Source organism: Bombina bombina, chromosome 1 (genome assembly GCF_027579735.1).
Source record: "Bombina bombina isolate aBomBom1 chromosome 1, aBomBom1.pri, whole genome shotgun sequence".
Lineage (NCBI taxonomy): Eukaryota > Metazoa > Chordata > Amphibia > Anura > Bombinatoridae > Bombina > Bombina bombina.
In genome coordinates this window covers 291,007,891-291,024,490 of record NC_069499.1, presented here as the reverse complement: position 1 = coordinate 291,024,490, position 16,600 = coordinate 291,007,891, and the positions used below count along the sequence as shown (strand labels likewise).

At 38.7% G+C, this 16,600-nt stretch overlaps 1 protein-coding gene across 1 annotated transcript in view; it reads right to left on the bottom strand.

The window, feature by feature from the left end:
• LOC128645218 (protein mono-ADP-ribosyltransferase PARP14) overlaps window positions 1-16,600 on the bottom strand; it is a 285,203-nt gene that overhangs the window by 114,538 nt on the left and 154,065 nt on the right. The window contains exons 13-14 of the mRNA XM_053698043.1: window positions 11,645-11,851; window positions 5,705-6,313 (exon numbers count right to left, since the gene is read on the bottom strand). Coding sequence (XP_053554018.1) covers window positions 5,705-6,313; window positions 11,645-11,851 — 816 coding nt within the window. The remainder of the gene's footprint in view (window positions 1-5,704; window positions 6,314-11,644; window positions 11,852-16,600) is intronic.

The window sequence follows — 16,600 nt, the reverse complement described above, 5'->3', positions numbered from 1 at the left end:
GACTTGGAGCACCTGGAGCAAATTGGTAAGGTTGAGGCCTTTCGCTCACCCCCCGGCGAGGCACACTTGGGCCTTGTCGTTAGGCAGCATACCATGCTGAATTCAAAGTGCCAAGAGAGCGCTAGCACAGACATATTATAAAACATAGGTAGCGGATCTATCAATAGAAGTGACACGCTGCAATTATACCACAAACGGATGTTTTTTCTGCTGTTCATTTTACTCTGGAGCCTGTCTACATAACTAAGCGAGATGGAAATGGCGGCAGTTAATCATTTCATGGCCGAGCTAAGCAGACTCTTGGGTACTTACCAAGTCAAATTCACAGAGGATCTACGGGCTGCATTTACCTTACCAGTGACGAACAGAATTGAAGGCATTGCTCGATCAGCTCCTACAACTGTGACAAAGGGGGGTTGCACCGCTTCGGGGCCCCGGCGGCAGCTGCCTGCCCTTTCGAGCAGTGATTGGGCACAAGAACAAGGAGACCTGCATTTGCCGCAGTTGACTGCTTCCCCTGTGTTTGCTGTTCTAGCAAGGGACGACGCGGCGGGCGAGCGCTGTTTGGAGGTCAGTGCTGGTCACGGCTTGCTGGATGGCGATTGCCCGTCGTCAGATAACAGTGTGACCGGCTTTCACAACCGAATGCCCATCTCTACAACTCTGGAAACTGCGTCTCCACAAGTACAGCTCCGCGACCCGCTCTCTAACCTTAAAGCTTCAAGTGCCGTTTTGGAACTCAGATCACTAACCTCTATTACCCAAAGGAGTCACCCATTACCTTGGTTTGCCTATGTCCTGTCCTCACAATATCTACGCATAGGGCTTAGCATCCCAAAAGCAGCTGCCGGGAGTCAGCTATCATGGAGATTTGGGATCGGTTGAACCACATTAAAATTACCTCATCATCTAAATAGATAGATGTGTTTGAACTACAGATGTATACCTTCGGTTGATCATTATAAATACTGGACTTAGATGTGTTTGAACTACAGATGTATACCTTCGGTTGATCATTATAAATACTGGACTCTATGATGGTTGCTTGCCTGATGATCTAGTCTAGTTTTGAGTATCTATATATTTCTGTGTTTGATGTTTCACTTTAACTCTCTCTTTCTATTTGATTAAGGATTAACCCTAAATAAGTGACTATAGCTTCTCTGTTCCCAACAATTAGCTATCCTGTTGAATATAGTTACTCATAAGCCCATCAGCCTCTATTTAAGTTTAGTTAACACATAGGTTTTGACCTTTGCCTATTTAAGTGCATTTAATAGTATAACTGCAGGTTGTATCCACTTAAGGTTTTATTATATAAGTCTCAACTTCACTAGACAATAGCCATATTATTATGCACAGTTAAAACCTCTTTTTTTATTTTGAGTTGGGTCATCATAGTCTGCTTTGCTCTTAATGTCCAGCTGATATGCAAAGTTATTCATATGTAAGTTTGATTTGTTCTAATTCACTGCAATAGGGTATAGTTTGAGGCATATTGCAATGACCTACTTTGTATCCAATGACGGGCCGATTTGTAAATCATTCCTAGCTGTAAACGGGATATACCCTAATACTTCCTATCTCCAGCAGAGGCTGGGTGTTTCACTGTATGAGGGGTGCAGTGATAACTTCAGCCTATATATCTTTTGGGGGCTTGCACAGGCACTAATATATGCTTGGGTACATTTTGGGTCCTCATACTAACTAGTAATCATGTTTAATAGTTTGACCACAGTTTAACTATCCTCAGGCTATATATATCTATAACTTTATAAGCTACGCTACATATAAGATTTTTTCTACTAAAATAGCTACCCTACCAAGGTACCTACTATTCCTGGCCAGACTTATACTGATACATAATTTTAGTAAGAAGTCAGAAAAGCTCAGTTCCTCTCAGTACACTGTATCTAAATAAGTCATATAAAGGTGTAATTTTTAGTATCCGCTAATTAGCTATCCTGTAGAATATAGTTACTCATAAGCCCATCAGATTCTAGTAAATGCTAAGTTTAGCTAGCACACAGGTTTTGACCCGTACATATTTCAGTGCATTTACTTATATAACTGCAGGGTATGCCCACTTCAGGCTTTATTATATAAGTCTCAGCATGAGACCAATATTTAACCAGCTTCCCCCTTTTTTTTCTCCTTAGCAAATTTTTAATGACTTATATGTTCACTAGACAATGGATATATTACTTTGCACTGTTAAAGCTACTTTTTTGTTTTGAGTTGAGGCATCATAGACTGTTCAGCTCTTAATGACCAGTCAATATTCAGAGTTATCCATCTGTAAGTTTGATTTGTTCTAATTTACTACAATCGGCCACAGTTTGAGGCACACTGCAATGGCTTATTCTGTATTCAATGACTAGTTGATATGCAAATCATCCCTAGCTGCAAATGGGTTATACCCTAATATTTCTTATATCCAGTAGAGGCAAGGCCTATCACCATATGAGGGACATAGTAACGACATCAGCCCATATAACTCTTGGGGGTTTGCACAGGCACAGATATTTGCTTGGGTACATTTTAGGTCCTCTTACTCACTAGATACTAAGCTTGATAGTTCGCCACAGTTTAGTTACCCTCAAGGCTATGTACATCTTAGCAAAGTATTATGTGTTAATGCTATAACTTTATAAACTACATTACATATAGGATTTTTCTACTAAAACAGCTAACCTCCCTAGTTACCTATTATTCTTTGCCAGGCTTATACCGATACATAAGATCAGTAAGAAGGCAGAAGAGCTCAGTACTTCTCAGCACACTGTATCTAAAATAGTCATATAAAGGTGTAATTTCTAGAATCCGCTACCCATCACATTTAAATTTAGCACTATAGAAAAATAAGCGATACAATTCGAGGTCATAACTGTGAGATCCAAGAGTGGTCTCTCTATTTCATTTTACCTACCCGTACTTTCAGATATGTTCCCTTGTTTTAGGTCCAAGAGTGACCTTCTGTGTTGGCCAGGGAAGATTCCCTTTTGTATAGGCACTACTTTTTACTTTTGATGTCCCTAATTGTGTATTATTTTAATACCGAACTGTATGGATGGTTTATCACAGTGTTGTTAAACTGAGCTGGATTGCATATGTTACCTTGAATACTCTGTAGCAACTAACTGTATGACATCTATCCTTTTTGTATACTTATACTGTTTGTAAGCCTATTTTGAGTACCTCAATAAAAATATTAAAAAAAAAAAAAAAAAAAAAAAGAATTCCCTACCCTAATCTAAATTAAAATAGTTAACAGCTCTATTATCTTACCGGCCCTTAAAAGGGCTTTTTACGGGGCATGCCCCAAAGAAATCAGCTCTTTTGCCTGTAAAAAAAAACACAATACCACCCCCCAACATTACAACCCACCACCCACATATTCCTACTCTAACCCAAACCCCCCTTAAATAAACCTAACTCTACCCCCCCTGAAGATCTCCCTACCTTGAGTCGTCCTCACTGATCGGAACAGCCAATAGAATGCGAGCTCAATCTGATTGGCTGATTGGATCAGCCAATCCGATTGAACTTGAATCTGATTGGCTGATTCAATCAGCCAATCAGATTTTTCCTACCTTAATTCTGATTGGCTGATAGAATCCCATCAGCCAATCGGAATTCGAGGGACGCCATCTTGGATGACATCACTTAAAGGAACCGTCATTCGTCGGTAGTCGTCGGTAGAAGAGGATGTTCCGCGCCGGAGGTCTTGAAGATGGAGCCGCTCCTCGTCGGATGGATGAAGATAGAAGATGCCGCTTGGATGAAGATGTTTGCCGGTCCGGATGTCCTCTTCTGCCCGGATAGGATGAAGACTTCTGCCGCTCCGGATGTCTTCTTTTGGTCCATCGCTGCTCGGCTGAGTGAAGACGACTCAAGGTAGGGAGATCTTCAGGGGGGTAGAGTTAGGTTTATTTAAGGGGGTTTAGGTTAGAGTAGGGGTATGTGGGTGGTGGGTTGTAATGTTGGGGGTGGTATTGTGTTTTTTTACAGGCAAAAGAGCTGATTTCTTTGGGGCATGCCCCACAAAAAGCCCTTTTAAGGGCTGGTAAGGTAATAGAGCTGTTAACTATTTTAATTTAGATTAGGGTAGGGAATTTTTTTATTTTGGGGGCTTTGTTATTTTATTAGGGGGCTTAGAGTAGGTGTAATTAGCTTAAAATTCTTGTAATTTTTTTTGTTTTTGTAATTTAGTGTTTGTTTGTTTTTGTAATTTAGTTTGGTTTATTTAATTGTATGTAATTGTATGTAATTGATTTAATTTATTTATTGATAGTGTAGTGCTAGGTTTAATTGTAACTTAGGTTAGGATTTATTTTACAAATAGTTTTGTAATTATTTTAACTAGGTAGCTATTAAATAGTAAATAACTATTTAATAGCTATTGTACCTAGTTAAAATAAATACAAAGTTGCCTGTAAAATAAATATAAATCCTAAAATAGCTACAATATAATTATTCGTTATATTGTAGCTATATTAGGGTTTATTTCACAGGTAAGTATTTAGCTTTAAATAGGAATACTTTATTTAATAAGAGTTAATTTATTTAGTTAGAATAAAATTATATTTAACTTAGGGGGGTGTTAGGGTTAGACTTAGCTTTAGGGTTTAATACATTTATTAGAGTAGGGGTGAGGTCCGGTCGGCAGATTAGGGGTTAATACTTGAAGTTAGGTGTCGCCGATGTTAGGGAGGGCAGATTAGGGGTTAATACTATTTATTATAGGGTTTTTGAGGCGGGAGTGAGGCAGTTTAGGGGTTAATACATTTATTAGGGTAGCGGCGAGGTCCGGTCGGCAGATTAGGGGTTAATAAGTGTAGGTAGGTCGCGGCGACGTTGGGGGGGGCAGATTAGGGGTTAATAAATATAATATAGGGGTCGGCAATGTTAGGGGCAGCAGATTAGGGGTACATAGGGATAATGTAGGTGGCGGCGGTGTGCGGTCGGCAGATTAGGGGTTAAAAAAATGTATTATAGTGGCGGCAATGTGGGGGGACCTCGGTTTAGGGGTACATAGGTAGTTTATGGGTGTTAGTGTACTTTAGAGCACAATAGTTAAGAGCTTTATGAACCGGCGTTAGCCCAGAAAGCTCTTAACTACTGACTTTTTTCTGCGGATGGAGTCTTGTCGGTAGAGGATCTACCGCTCACTTCAACCAAGAGTCTAAATACCGGCGTTAGGAAGATCCCATTGAAAAGATAGGATACGCAATTGGCGTAAGGGGATCTGCAGTATGGAAAAGTCGTGGCTGGAAAGTGAGCGTTAGACCCTTTCCGGGCTGACTCTAAATACCAGCGGGCTGTAAAAAGCAGCGTTAGGACCCCTTAACGCTGCTTTAGACGGCTAACGCAGAACTCTAAATCTAGGCGAGAGTTAATATAAAAATACACATCAGGGAAAAATAAATGGAAAAAAATACCTTTTTTCACTGAATGAAAGATTGAAAGTGATAATGGATAGGTAGAGAGGATTAAAAAACTAAATATATTTTAAAAAATAAAACAGAATTGGTTCAACCAATTAGAGTTGCTTCTCAAGGGATTTTACATTGTCTTTTTAGAATGGTACTGTAGCTGGTATATAACCACTGAGATGCCAAAGTCTAAAACAGTTGAACACTCAAATACCTTCACACATAATACTGCAAAGGAAGTTAACAAAACACAGATGATTGGTACTTACCATGTTTAAGGATTCGTTCAATAGTAACTGAATTACCACTTGAATCAAAGGCAGTTTTCAGTTCCATATTAACAGTGTGTTTTACACCTAAAATGTCAATATGAACACTTTGCCTATTTTCCTTCATGGCTTTTTCCAGTTCCCAGTTCTTAGATGCATTAAAGGACCCAAATTGTGAGCCTTTATGATATCGCCACTCCACCAAGTTATTACAGAGTTCTGCTTCTCGCTCCTCGGTTTTCTTATCTCTTATTTCCTTAGTCATTTCTTGAATTTTATTGGATACTTTGAAAACATCTCTGGTAAGACCTGAAACTGTGATAGTACAATTGGGAGAATCAAAAGAAATTAAGACTTGAAATTTCTTCTGAAGATCTGTTAACTTCTGATGCTCCTGCTCTTTAAAATCCCTAATCCAGTCATCTGTGATTTTGTTCTCCTGCTGGTCTTTTATTATAAGATCACTGAGCCAAGATGAAGCCTTCTTCACACTATCATTGTTTTCACCGCAGATGTGGAAAATAGCGGGCTCAATGTTTTCATTCAATTCAAATACTTTAAGTTCTTCTTCTGACTTAGGGTTTCTTTTGAAATAATCAAATAAGTCAGCTGTGGTCAGAAGACAAAAACATAAATATTTAGTAACAAAACGTCTAAACAAGAACAGATGCATGCAAGAAGATTGACAATGTAAATAAAATATTTGAAATTTCTCTTTTAAAATCTTGATACCGCTCTTACTAATAACCAGTAAGAATGCTGGTGCATTGGGCAGGCAAAGTATATGTGCTTAAGCATCTGACATACAAGTACTGTATATCAGATACATACACATACAAATACACACACACAGGGACTTCAAATTGTGTTTTTGTAAGAAATATTGATTATATTTGGTGGTGCATATCAGTCAGGATAATTGTTGCTCAGCTTAGCTAAAACTTGTTAAATGTATTGTGACAACTTGTTAAACTGCCAGCTGCTCACAAGTCAGCAGGAGCCTGAATTTATATTTTAATACCTAAAGCAGCCTATGGAACTCTTACATATTCCCTCAGCTAGTCTACAGCAAGCTCTGCATGTCTTACACTATTATACTCAAAGTTCAGCCTATAGCAACTACCTCAGTCAGTCTCTTACTGTAGAGCAATTCCAGCATTTCTATACTTCCCTACCTAAACCTCAGGTATATTCAGTAGTTAGTATCTCAGTATTGCAAGCTTCCATTTATAGACAAGAGAGTTGTGTCAGATGTATAGGTGTGGCACTGCCAGCATATTAAAGAGTTTTATGTGTGAGGGGTAGATGTTGCAATACTGAGATACTAACCGTGTGTAACTGTGTCTATGTATCTCTGTGTGTGTATACTTGTGTGTGTATTTATGTGTCTGTGTATGTATGTGTGTGTCTATTTATGTGTCTGTGTGTGTGTATTTAAACTATAAAGAAAATATTTTGAGAGTTTTCCTCTCTTTCTCAGGTCTGAAGCAATACCTGAGGAAGAAAGGAAAACTTGGAAGCTTGTTTTTTAAGTAATTAGGTTAGTACAATAAAAAGGTATCATTGCATACCGCATTACTCTGGTATTTTTGGAATCTTATTTATATATTTACTTAGTTTATTTTCAGTGGTATGATTTAGTGGTGAAAATTATTAGTGCCCCCCCCCCCAGTTTTGACTGTGGTATCTTATGTGCCCCCCCTATATATTATTCCTAGAGTCGCCACTGATTTGGATAATATAGTGTATGTATGTTCCTCCCCCAGTAAAAATGCATGTAAAGAATAAAAAAAAACAAATTGGAAAAAATAAAACAAAATACTATCCATATAAAGCATCCTATATAGCTTTTCACATAATATCACCTATTCTCACACTCACTGAGGTCTCTTACTTATTTTGATACTTGTGAATTTTGATTTCCTCAGAAAACAAGTACAGGTAGCCCTCAGTTTACGCCGGGGTTAGGTTCCAGAAGGAATGGTTGTAAATCGAAACCGTTGTAAATTGAAACCCAGTTTATAATGTAAGTCAATGGGGAGTGAGGGAGATAGGTTCCAGGCCCCTCTCAAAATTGTCATATGTAACACCTAATACATTATTTTTAAAGCTTTAAAATGAAGACTTTAAATGCTAAACAACATTATAAACCTAATAAAATAATCACACAACACAGAATATATAATTAAACTAAGTTAAATGAACAAAAACATTTGCTAAACAGCATTATAAACCTAATAAAAAAATCACACAACACAGACTTCACTTGCATTTTTCTGCAAACAGTTCTTTCTATGCATTCCAATCTGGACTGATTTATAGACAGGAAGATTGTGTTCCTTTGAAATCTGCTCGATAGCTCAGGTCTGGTTAAACTGATTAATTTCAGCTTGCTTGGCTTTGCTGCAACACAAGCGGACAGCTCCACCTACTGGCTATTTTAATAAATGCACTGCTTCTCAATGCTTTTCAATAGCAGTCACATGACTGGAAAAAAAGGTTGTTATTCTGAAACGGTGTAAATTGAACCGTTGTAAAACGAGGGCCACCTGTATATGTGAGTTCTGACACCAACTATTAGAAAAACAAAACAAATTTAGCAAGTTGCTTGAAGCCGATTATTAGTATAATAATTTAAATGAGCAGATGTCTGGTATATTTCAATCCTCAATAGGAAATGATGGGCTTAGAATCCAAGACAAATAGGACCAATTTTATGAGTTATTTGTCATTATTATGATAGTCAACTGGCAGCTGGAAGGACAAAAGACTAATAGGAGAGTGCATTTTTCTAATAGTTGGTCTCATATCACTTACTATGTATTGTGTCTATGTGTGTGTGTGTGTGTGGGGTGACAGATTACTACACCTCTATGATTTCTCCAACATTGGTGTGTCCGGTCCACGGCGTCATCCTTACTTGTGGGATATCTCTTCCCCAACAGGAAATGGCAAAGAGTCCCAGCAAAGCTGGCCATATAGTCCGTCCTAGGCTCCGCCCACCCCAGTCATTCTCTTTGCCGTTGCACAGGCAACATCTCCACGGAGATGGTTAAGAGTTTTTTTGGTGTTTAAATGTAGTTTTTATTCTTCTATCAAGTGTTTGTTATTTTAAAATAGTGCTGGTATGTACTATTTACTCTGAAACAGAAAAGGATGAAGATTTCTGTTTGTGAGAGGAAGATGATTTTAGCAGACAGTAACTAAAATCGATTGCTGTTTCCACATAGGACTGTTGAGATGAAGTAACTTCAGTTGGGGGAAACAGTTAGCAGACTTTTCTGCTTAAGGTATGACTAGCCATATTTCTAACAAGACCATGTAATGCTGGAAGGCTGTCATTTCCCCTCATGGGGACCGGTAAGCCATTTTCTTAGTCAAACAAACAGAATAAAGGGCTTAATATGGGCTAAAAAACTGGTAGACATTTTTATGGGCTAAATCGATTGCTTTATTTGGGCATTTTATTCATATTTATGCTGACAATTTGCATTTATAAACTTGGGGAGCGTTTATTAAACGGCAGGCACTATGTTAGACACCTTTTCCAGTCAGGGGGCCTTCCTAGTTGTAGACTGAGCCTCATTTTCGCGCCATTACTGCGCAGTTGTTTTTTGAGAGCAGGGCATGCAGATGCATGTGTGAGGATCTGAAATTTGCTGGAAAAGCTTCTAGAAGGCGTCAATTGGTATCGTATTCCCCTCTGGGCTTGGTTGGGTCTCAGCAAAGGCTATAGCTGGGACTGTATAGGGGTTAAATTTGTAAACGGCTCCGGTTCCGTTATTTTAAGGGTTAAAGCTCTGAAAATTGGTGTGCAATACTCTTAATGCTTTAAGACACTGTGGTGAAATTTTGGTAATTTTTGAACAATTCCTTCATACTTTTTCACATATATCTGTTGGTGTGAATCCAAAGGATTCCCATGGAATAAGATAAAAATTCCTAAGATTCTCTCCTTTCTACAAGAAGGTTTGGAGAAAGGATTATCTGCAAGTTCTCTAAAGGGACAGATCTCTGCTTTATCTGTCTTACTACACAAAAGACTGGCAGCTGTGCCAGATGTTCAAGCATTTGTTCAGGCTCTGGTTAGGATCAAGCCTGTTTACAGACCTTTGACTCCTCCCTGGAGTCTAAATCTAGTTCTTTCAGTTCTTCAAGGGGTTCCGTTTGAACCTTTACATTCCATAGATATTAAGTTACTATCTTGGAAAGTTTTGTTTTTGGTTGAAATTTCTTCTGCCAGAAGAGTTTCAGAGTTATCTGCTCTGCAGTGTTCTCCGCCCTATCTGGTGTTCCATGCAGATAAGGTGGTTTTGCGTACTAAGCCTGGTTTTCTTCCTAAGGTTGTTTCTAACAAAAATATTAACCAGGAGATAGTTGTACCTTCTTTATGTCCGAATCCAGTTTCAAAGAAGGAACGTTTGTTACACAATTTGGACGTAGTCCGTGCTCTAAAATTCTATTTAGAGGCTACAAAAGATTTCAGACAAACATCTTCCTTGTTTGTTGTTTATTCTGGTAAAAGGAGAGGTCAAAAAGCGACTTCTACCTCTCTTTCATTTTGGCTTAAAAGCATCATCCGATTGGCTTATGAGACTGCCGGACGGCAGTCTCCTGAAAGAATCACAGCTCACTCCACTAGGGCTGTGGCTTCCACATGGGCCTTCAAGAACGAGGCTTCTGTTGACCAGATATGTAAGGCAGCGACATGGTCTTCACTGCACACTTTTGCCAAATTTTACAAATTTGATACTTTTGCTTCTTCGGAGGCTATTTTTGGGAGAAAGGTTTTGCAAGCTGTGGTGCCTTCCGTTTAGGTAACCTGATTTGCTCCCTCCCTTCATCCGTGTCCTAAAGCTTTGGTATTGGTTCCCACAAGTAAGGATGACGCCGTGGACCGGACACACCAATGTTGGAGAAAACAGAATTTATGCTTACCTGATAAATTACTTTCTCCAACGGTGTGTCCGGTTCACGGCCCGCCCTGGTTTTTTAATCAGGTCTGATTAATTATTTTCTCTAACTACAGTCACCACGGTACCATATGGTTTCTCCTATATATATTTCCTCCTGTCCGTCGATCGAATGACTGGGGTGGGCGGAGCCTAGGAGGGACTATATGGCCAGCTTTGCTGGGACTCTTTGCCATTTCCTGTTGGGGAAGAGATATCCCACAAGTAAGGATGACGCCGTGGACCGGACACACCGTTGGAGAAAGTAATTTATCAGGTAAGCATAAATTCTGTTTTTGTTGCATATATATGAGGTTCAATAAGATGCTACTTTACTTTTGTCATGGATATCCCCTGAGACTCACATAGGTATTACCTCCCTGATGCTTAATGGGTAAAGTCAAAAACTTTACCAAGGTGATCACTTGCAAATTACTGTATATGGACTTTTGACCACTCTAGGTAAAATAAAGGGGGGGGATAGGGGTTCTATGATAGCCTTCCTCCATTTAAAACCTCACTGATGTTCAGTAAGGCAATTGATCATTACATTCCACAGTGATTTCCCACATCCTAGAAGTACATGCAACCAGTAAAACAAGTCACTGCACATCTGAGTTAAGAACCTTCTCCACCGCACGAAGAGAGGATGTGCTTCTGCCTGTAGACTCTGCAATATCATCATGCTGCATGTTGTGAAGTCACCACCTCAGAATCTTTTATATTAATGTAGTGTTGCTCTCCATTTTAGTACAAGCCCTGTTAGACAATTATTTGTTTGGTAAATATGTAGTAATACCTCACAATATGTAATTTTCCTTTAATTGTATGGTCTTCACAGTGCTTTAAAAGAGGATGAATTTAGAAATGGAGTAACGTTTGCAGACCATCAGCTCAGCTTTGGAGTATGCAATATTTATGTTTCCAAATGTTATTGCTTTTTTAAACAAATTTATTAGCCATCAAGAAAGTTATACTGAATACTTACATGTCAATCTACTAAACCATGATTCTTGCTTGGGCGGGTCCATTTCCTCCTTCTTTTTCATACTTGTGTAGAAGTCATTTAACATTTGCGGCTGAAAAATAACAACTTTCACTGTCTTTAATGTAGGGGACGATTTGGATCTGGCGTAATCCACAATCCCATCTAACATGGCATCAGCCACAGCAGCAGAAGGGATACCACCTCCACCTGGGTAACAGGATTATTACACAGGTGTTAGTCACAGAAAGGTACACATCCAACCAATATGAGAACATTAAAGGGACACTGAACCCCAAACTTTTATTTTATAAATCAGATATAGAATACAATTTTAAACAACATAATAATTTACTTCTATTATCTAATTTGCTTCATTCTTTAGATATCCTTTGTTGAAGAAATAGCAATGCACATGGGTGAGCCAATAACATGAGGCATCTATGTGTAGCCACCAATCAGCAGCTACTGAGCCTATCTAGATATTCTTTTCAGCAAAGGACATCAAGCGAATGAAACAAAGTAGATAATTGAAGTAAATTAGAAAGTTGTTTAAAATTGCATGCCCTTTCTAAATTGTGGGGAAAAAATTGGGTTTCATGTTTTTTTAATATTTGCAGCTATATCTTATCTAAATGACACACAGAGAAAAAAATATTTTAAAATATTACAAACAATTAAGTTCTAGATCACAAGTGGAGCGTAAAATATCGATTTTTCAAAATTTGCGCTCCACTTAGTAATACCAGAGAATGCAAATGTCTAACATCTATATAGGAACTTTTCTTCCTACTTCTGCAGATTGAAAAAACAATGGATACAGTTGTATTGTTGTCATTATTATTATTATTTTTTGGTAGGTCAATATTTGTTAATCTGGCTCTCAAAAAATAATAATCTGGCAGTGCACAAAAGCTTTTAGATTTTCTTTACACTGCACAAACTACAGCTGAGAATATGCGATCGTGTTTGCGTGAGAGTGGGGTGGTTTTTCCCCCTTTTTTTCCCCCATTGACTTCTATGGGGGAATATGTGAACACGCACACAATACTTCTGGTTTTTGCGCTAATCAGGTTACCGCAAGAGCAAAAACAGTTTACTAATCTCACTAGCGCAATTAACACTTAAGTGTAATCTGACCCTTATAGTCTAGTATAAAAATAACACTCTACATTGAAACTCATTTACTTTTTACAGTAATTAATATTGTATTCTATCCTATAAAGCATTATTTAGGAACTATGTCATTGAAGTCATACTCCCAGTACTTCCTTTTTAATTAAAAATAATTATATTCAATACAAAATAAAAGCTCTCTTTAAATGCTGAAACTTATTAGCAGCTCGCAAGTATACTAGGAACATTGTTCTCTGTATTATGGGGTGTTTACAATAAAATGAGCTCTTATTCCCTAACTAAAGTTTGAATTTCCAAAATGAGCGTGGTTTCCACTGAGGTTTATGGAAACTGGTGGTAAAATCATTTATCTCTATTAAAGTCTATAGAGAATTTCTATGTTACCACCAGTTTCCAAACTTTACACTCTCAATGTAAACTAGGTCATGGTGTGCAGATATGTAATTTCTGCTGTTCTGATCTTTTGTGTGTTCTGTCTCTAAGGCCCCAACATTCAAAACATTGTTGATGCGGCAAAATATTCAAAAGGTCCGTTGCAATGTCAAGAAAGCCGGCAAAATATTAAAAAGATCTGACAGTACTGTTTAAAGGCAGCATCGACAAGAAGCGTCTTAACATACATTTCAGTGGGAGGCGATGCTTCTCTGATACTGACCATATATATTCAAAGCAGCATCACCACCTACATAAAAAGGTGTTATGTAAATGACGTCTTTGCAGAAACTCAAGCCCTGTTCCTACAATAAAATAGTGAATTACACATATCAATAATACACCTACAGGAGCTGGGGGGTTGTGGGTAAATGATATATGTATTTACAGTGTTAACTGTATATGTATTGTATAGTATAATATTCTAATATGTATGTAAACTTTAGGAGTGATTGTACAAATCTTGTATTGTGTCCTTAGGCCTGTTTTTTAAATTTATTTTAAGAATGTGACTGCACGTTTGCAATACTCATATATTCTTCTTTCTGTAATCACGATTTAAGTTCCATCTCTCTAAGTTCCCATCTGTCTAAGTGACCATCTTTAAGTGGCAGCACTAAGAATTATGCAAGAAGTGAACATGATTTGAAGAAGATTTGAGGCAAGCTAAATATTTTCATTTCAAAAACAATCTTTTGCACTTAATATTCTTCTGTGTTTTCAGGACTGCTTTTCTTTTTAACAGTCTCATGCCTATACCACAGGCATGCTCACATGCTCATACCTTACCCTTCTCCACATGCAGTTTATATAGGCCCCTCTCTCCTTTCCTCAGCTCTCATGAACTACTTTCTATTTTAAAATCTATGTCACTAAACTGCACCACCTCACAGAAATACCCCCACTGCTATAAATCTCACTGTCACCTACTCTTACTTTCCATCTTGCTGATTTTAGCATCAGGGGACATCTCTCCAAATCCAAGGCCCACCCACATTCCCACCATTACCCAATCACGCACTCCTTATAGAAACTTTAACAAAAGCACACACTCCTTTCACTTGTGCACTCTTGTTCTGTCTGCAACAATCTTACAACCATTCATGACCTGTTAATATCAAATGCTTTCACCCTTTTAGCAATTACTGAAACCTGGCTATCTTCTTCTGACACCGTTTCCACTGCTGCTCTCACACATGGTGGTCTTCACTTTAGCCATACCCCTAGGCCAGGTGAGAAACATGTTGGGATCTTGCTCTCCCCCTCCTGCACTTATCAGTACCTAACTCCAATCCCATCTCTCTCCTTCTCCTCTTTTAAAGTCCACTGTATTCACCTGTTCTCCCCCCTCTCCCTTAGAGTGGCAGCCATCTATCTCTCTCCAGGACCGACCTCCCAATTCATTGACAACTTTGCCGCCTGGCTTCCTCACTTTCTCTCTACAAATATACCAACCCTGCTAATTCTTGGGACTTCAACATTCCCATTGACAACCCATCTGCCCCTGCTGCCTCTAAACTTCTTTCACTCACATCCTTCTTCAGTCTCTCACAATCCACACTATTCCCTACTCACCGTGATGGACACTCCATCGACCTGGTATTTTCCTACCTCTGCTCAATATCTGACCTCACTTGTCGCCCTTTTCCCATTTCAGACCATCACCTGGTCACCTATAATATTAATGCAACTGCTAAACCCACTTCTCCATCCTGCCCCCCGCACCTGTAGAAATCTACCTGCTGTGGATCCGCTCCAATTTTCAAAAATCATTCAAGATCTCCTCCCTCACACTTCCACTATAACCTGCCCTGATCTTGCTACAGCCCACTATAACAAAACTCTCTCCTCTGCACTAGACACACTTGCCCCTCCCTGATTGCGCAAAACATCACACCGTCAGTTACAGCCCTGGCACTCTAAGCAAACACTATTTGCAAAAATGCTCCGTACTGCTGAGCGTGTCTGGAGGAAAACATACTCTGAGCCTGATTTCATACACTATAAGTTTATTCTTCATTCATACACTTCTGTTCTTCACTTAGCCAAGCAAACCTACTTCTCTTCTCTCATATCTACTCTTTCCTCAAACCTTAAACGACTCTTCTCCATCTTTAACTCCCTCCTCTACCCACCTGCTCCACCACCCCTGTCTGTTTTTAGTGCTCAAGACCTGGCAGACTACTTTTTAAACAAAACACGTACTATCCAAATGTAATGATACGTGATGTGTAATAGAACAAGTGGTGTATAAAGTTCTTGTACCTAGTATCCACTATTGTAGGACCACTCAGCCTCACACCTAACCTTGGATTCACACAGATCTAACTTATAGGAATCCGGTTTTGCTCATTGAACTGAGGGTCACTACTGCAGGGTACAGAGTGAAAACGGAGCTGTCACGCAACCAAATGTAAGATAGGCAAATATCATTAGATGAAGATGATAGAGATGTATCTAATGTTAGGTAATATTATCTCAAAAGGGTATAAATGAATGTACATATGATAGAAAATTGCTACAATATATGGTAGGCAGGTTGTATGTATAAGAGACTCACACACTCAGTATGCAATTACTTAAGTGCAACATAGGTATAGAATATAAACCCCAAGTATATGTGATTTGCTAGACTAATAATGTATTTAGGGGTTAATTGAGCACTAGCGCAAAATGAGATTGTTTGAATCTTATATCAAATCATAGTATAAAGTTTGTCAAATGAATACACAGTATGTAGCTGCAACACTTGAGGAGTTAGTAATAAACAGATAGTTAATTGGAATATGCAGATATCATTAATATGGAAGTCTGGAGAAATAATGAGCATAAACAGTCAATATGGTTAGATGAAATGCAAACAGCAAGCGAGTCAATGAATTCAGAGATCCATAGAAGCATGTAAATGAGATATGGCAGGTGATGAAGTTTTTCACTTATGGAGGCAGCAAACAGTCATTTAGCGTAATGGAGATGAAATAACAAACATGAAAGTCAATATTGTATCCAGCAAAGAAAGAAAGAGTATACAGACCAATTCCAAGATGTACTCCAGGAACAGCGTGGATGCAAATGCTGTTAATACTGTTACCCTGGAAGGAGAGAGTGAGAGAGCGCGGTACAGGCGCTGCAGGAACGCTGAAGTGCCGGGTGTGACGTCACACACACCCGGAGTAACGAAAGTAAGGAAACTGCAGCAAAACTTTTAGTTCCGTTTTGAATCCGGTGACTGCAGAAGCCGATTCTGATGTTCTAGTAGAGAAGGCTGAGATGACAATACTTCAGCAAAGATTCACAAGGTGAAGGTAAGTAATCCCCTATTTCAGAGGAATGGGCTAGGTGTCTCAGAGAACAGTCACGTATAGTAACAGGATCAAATTACCAAGCAGG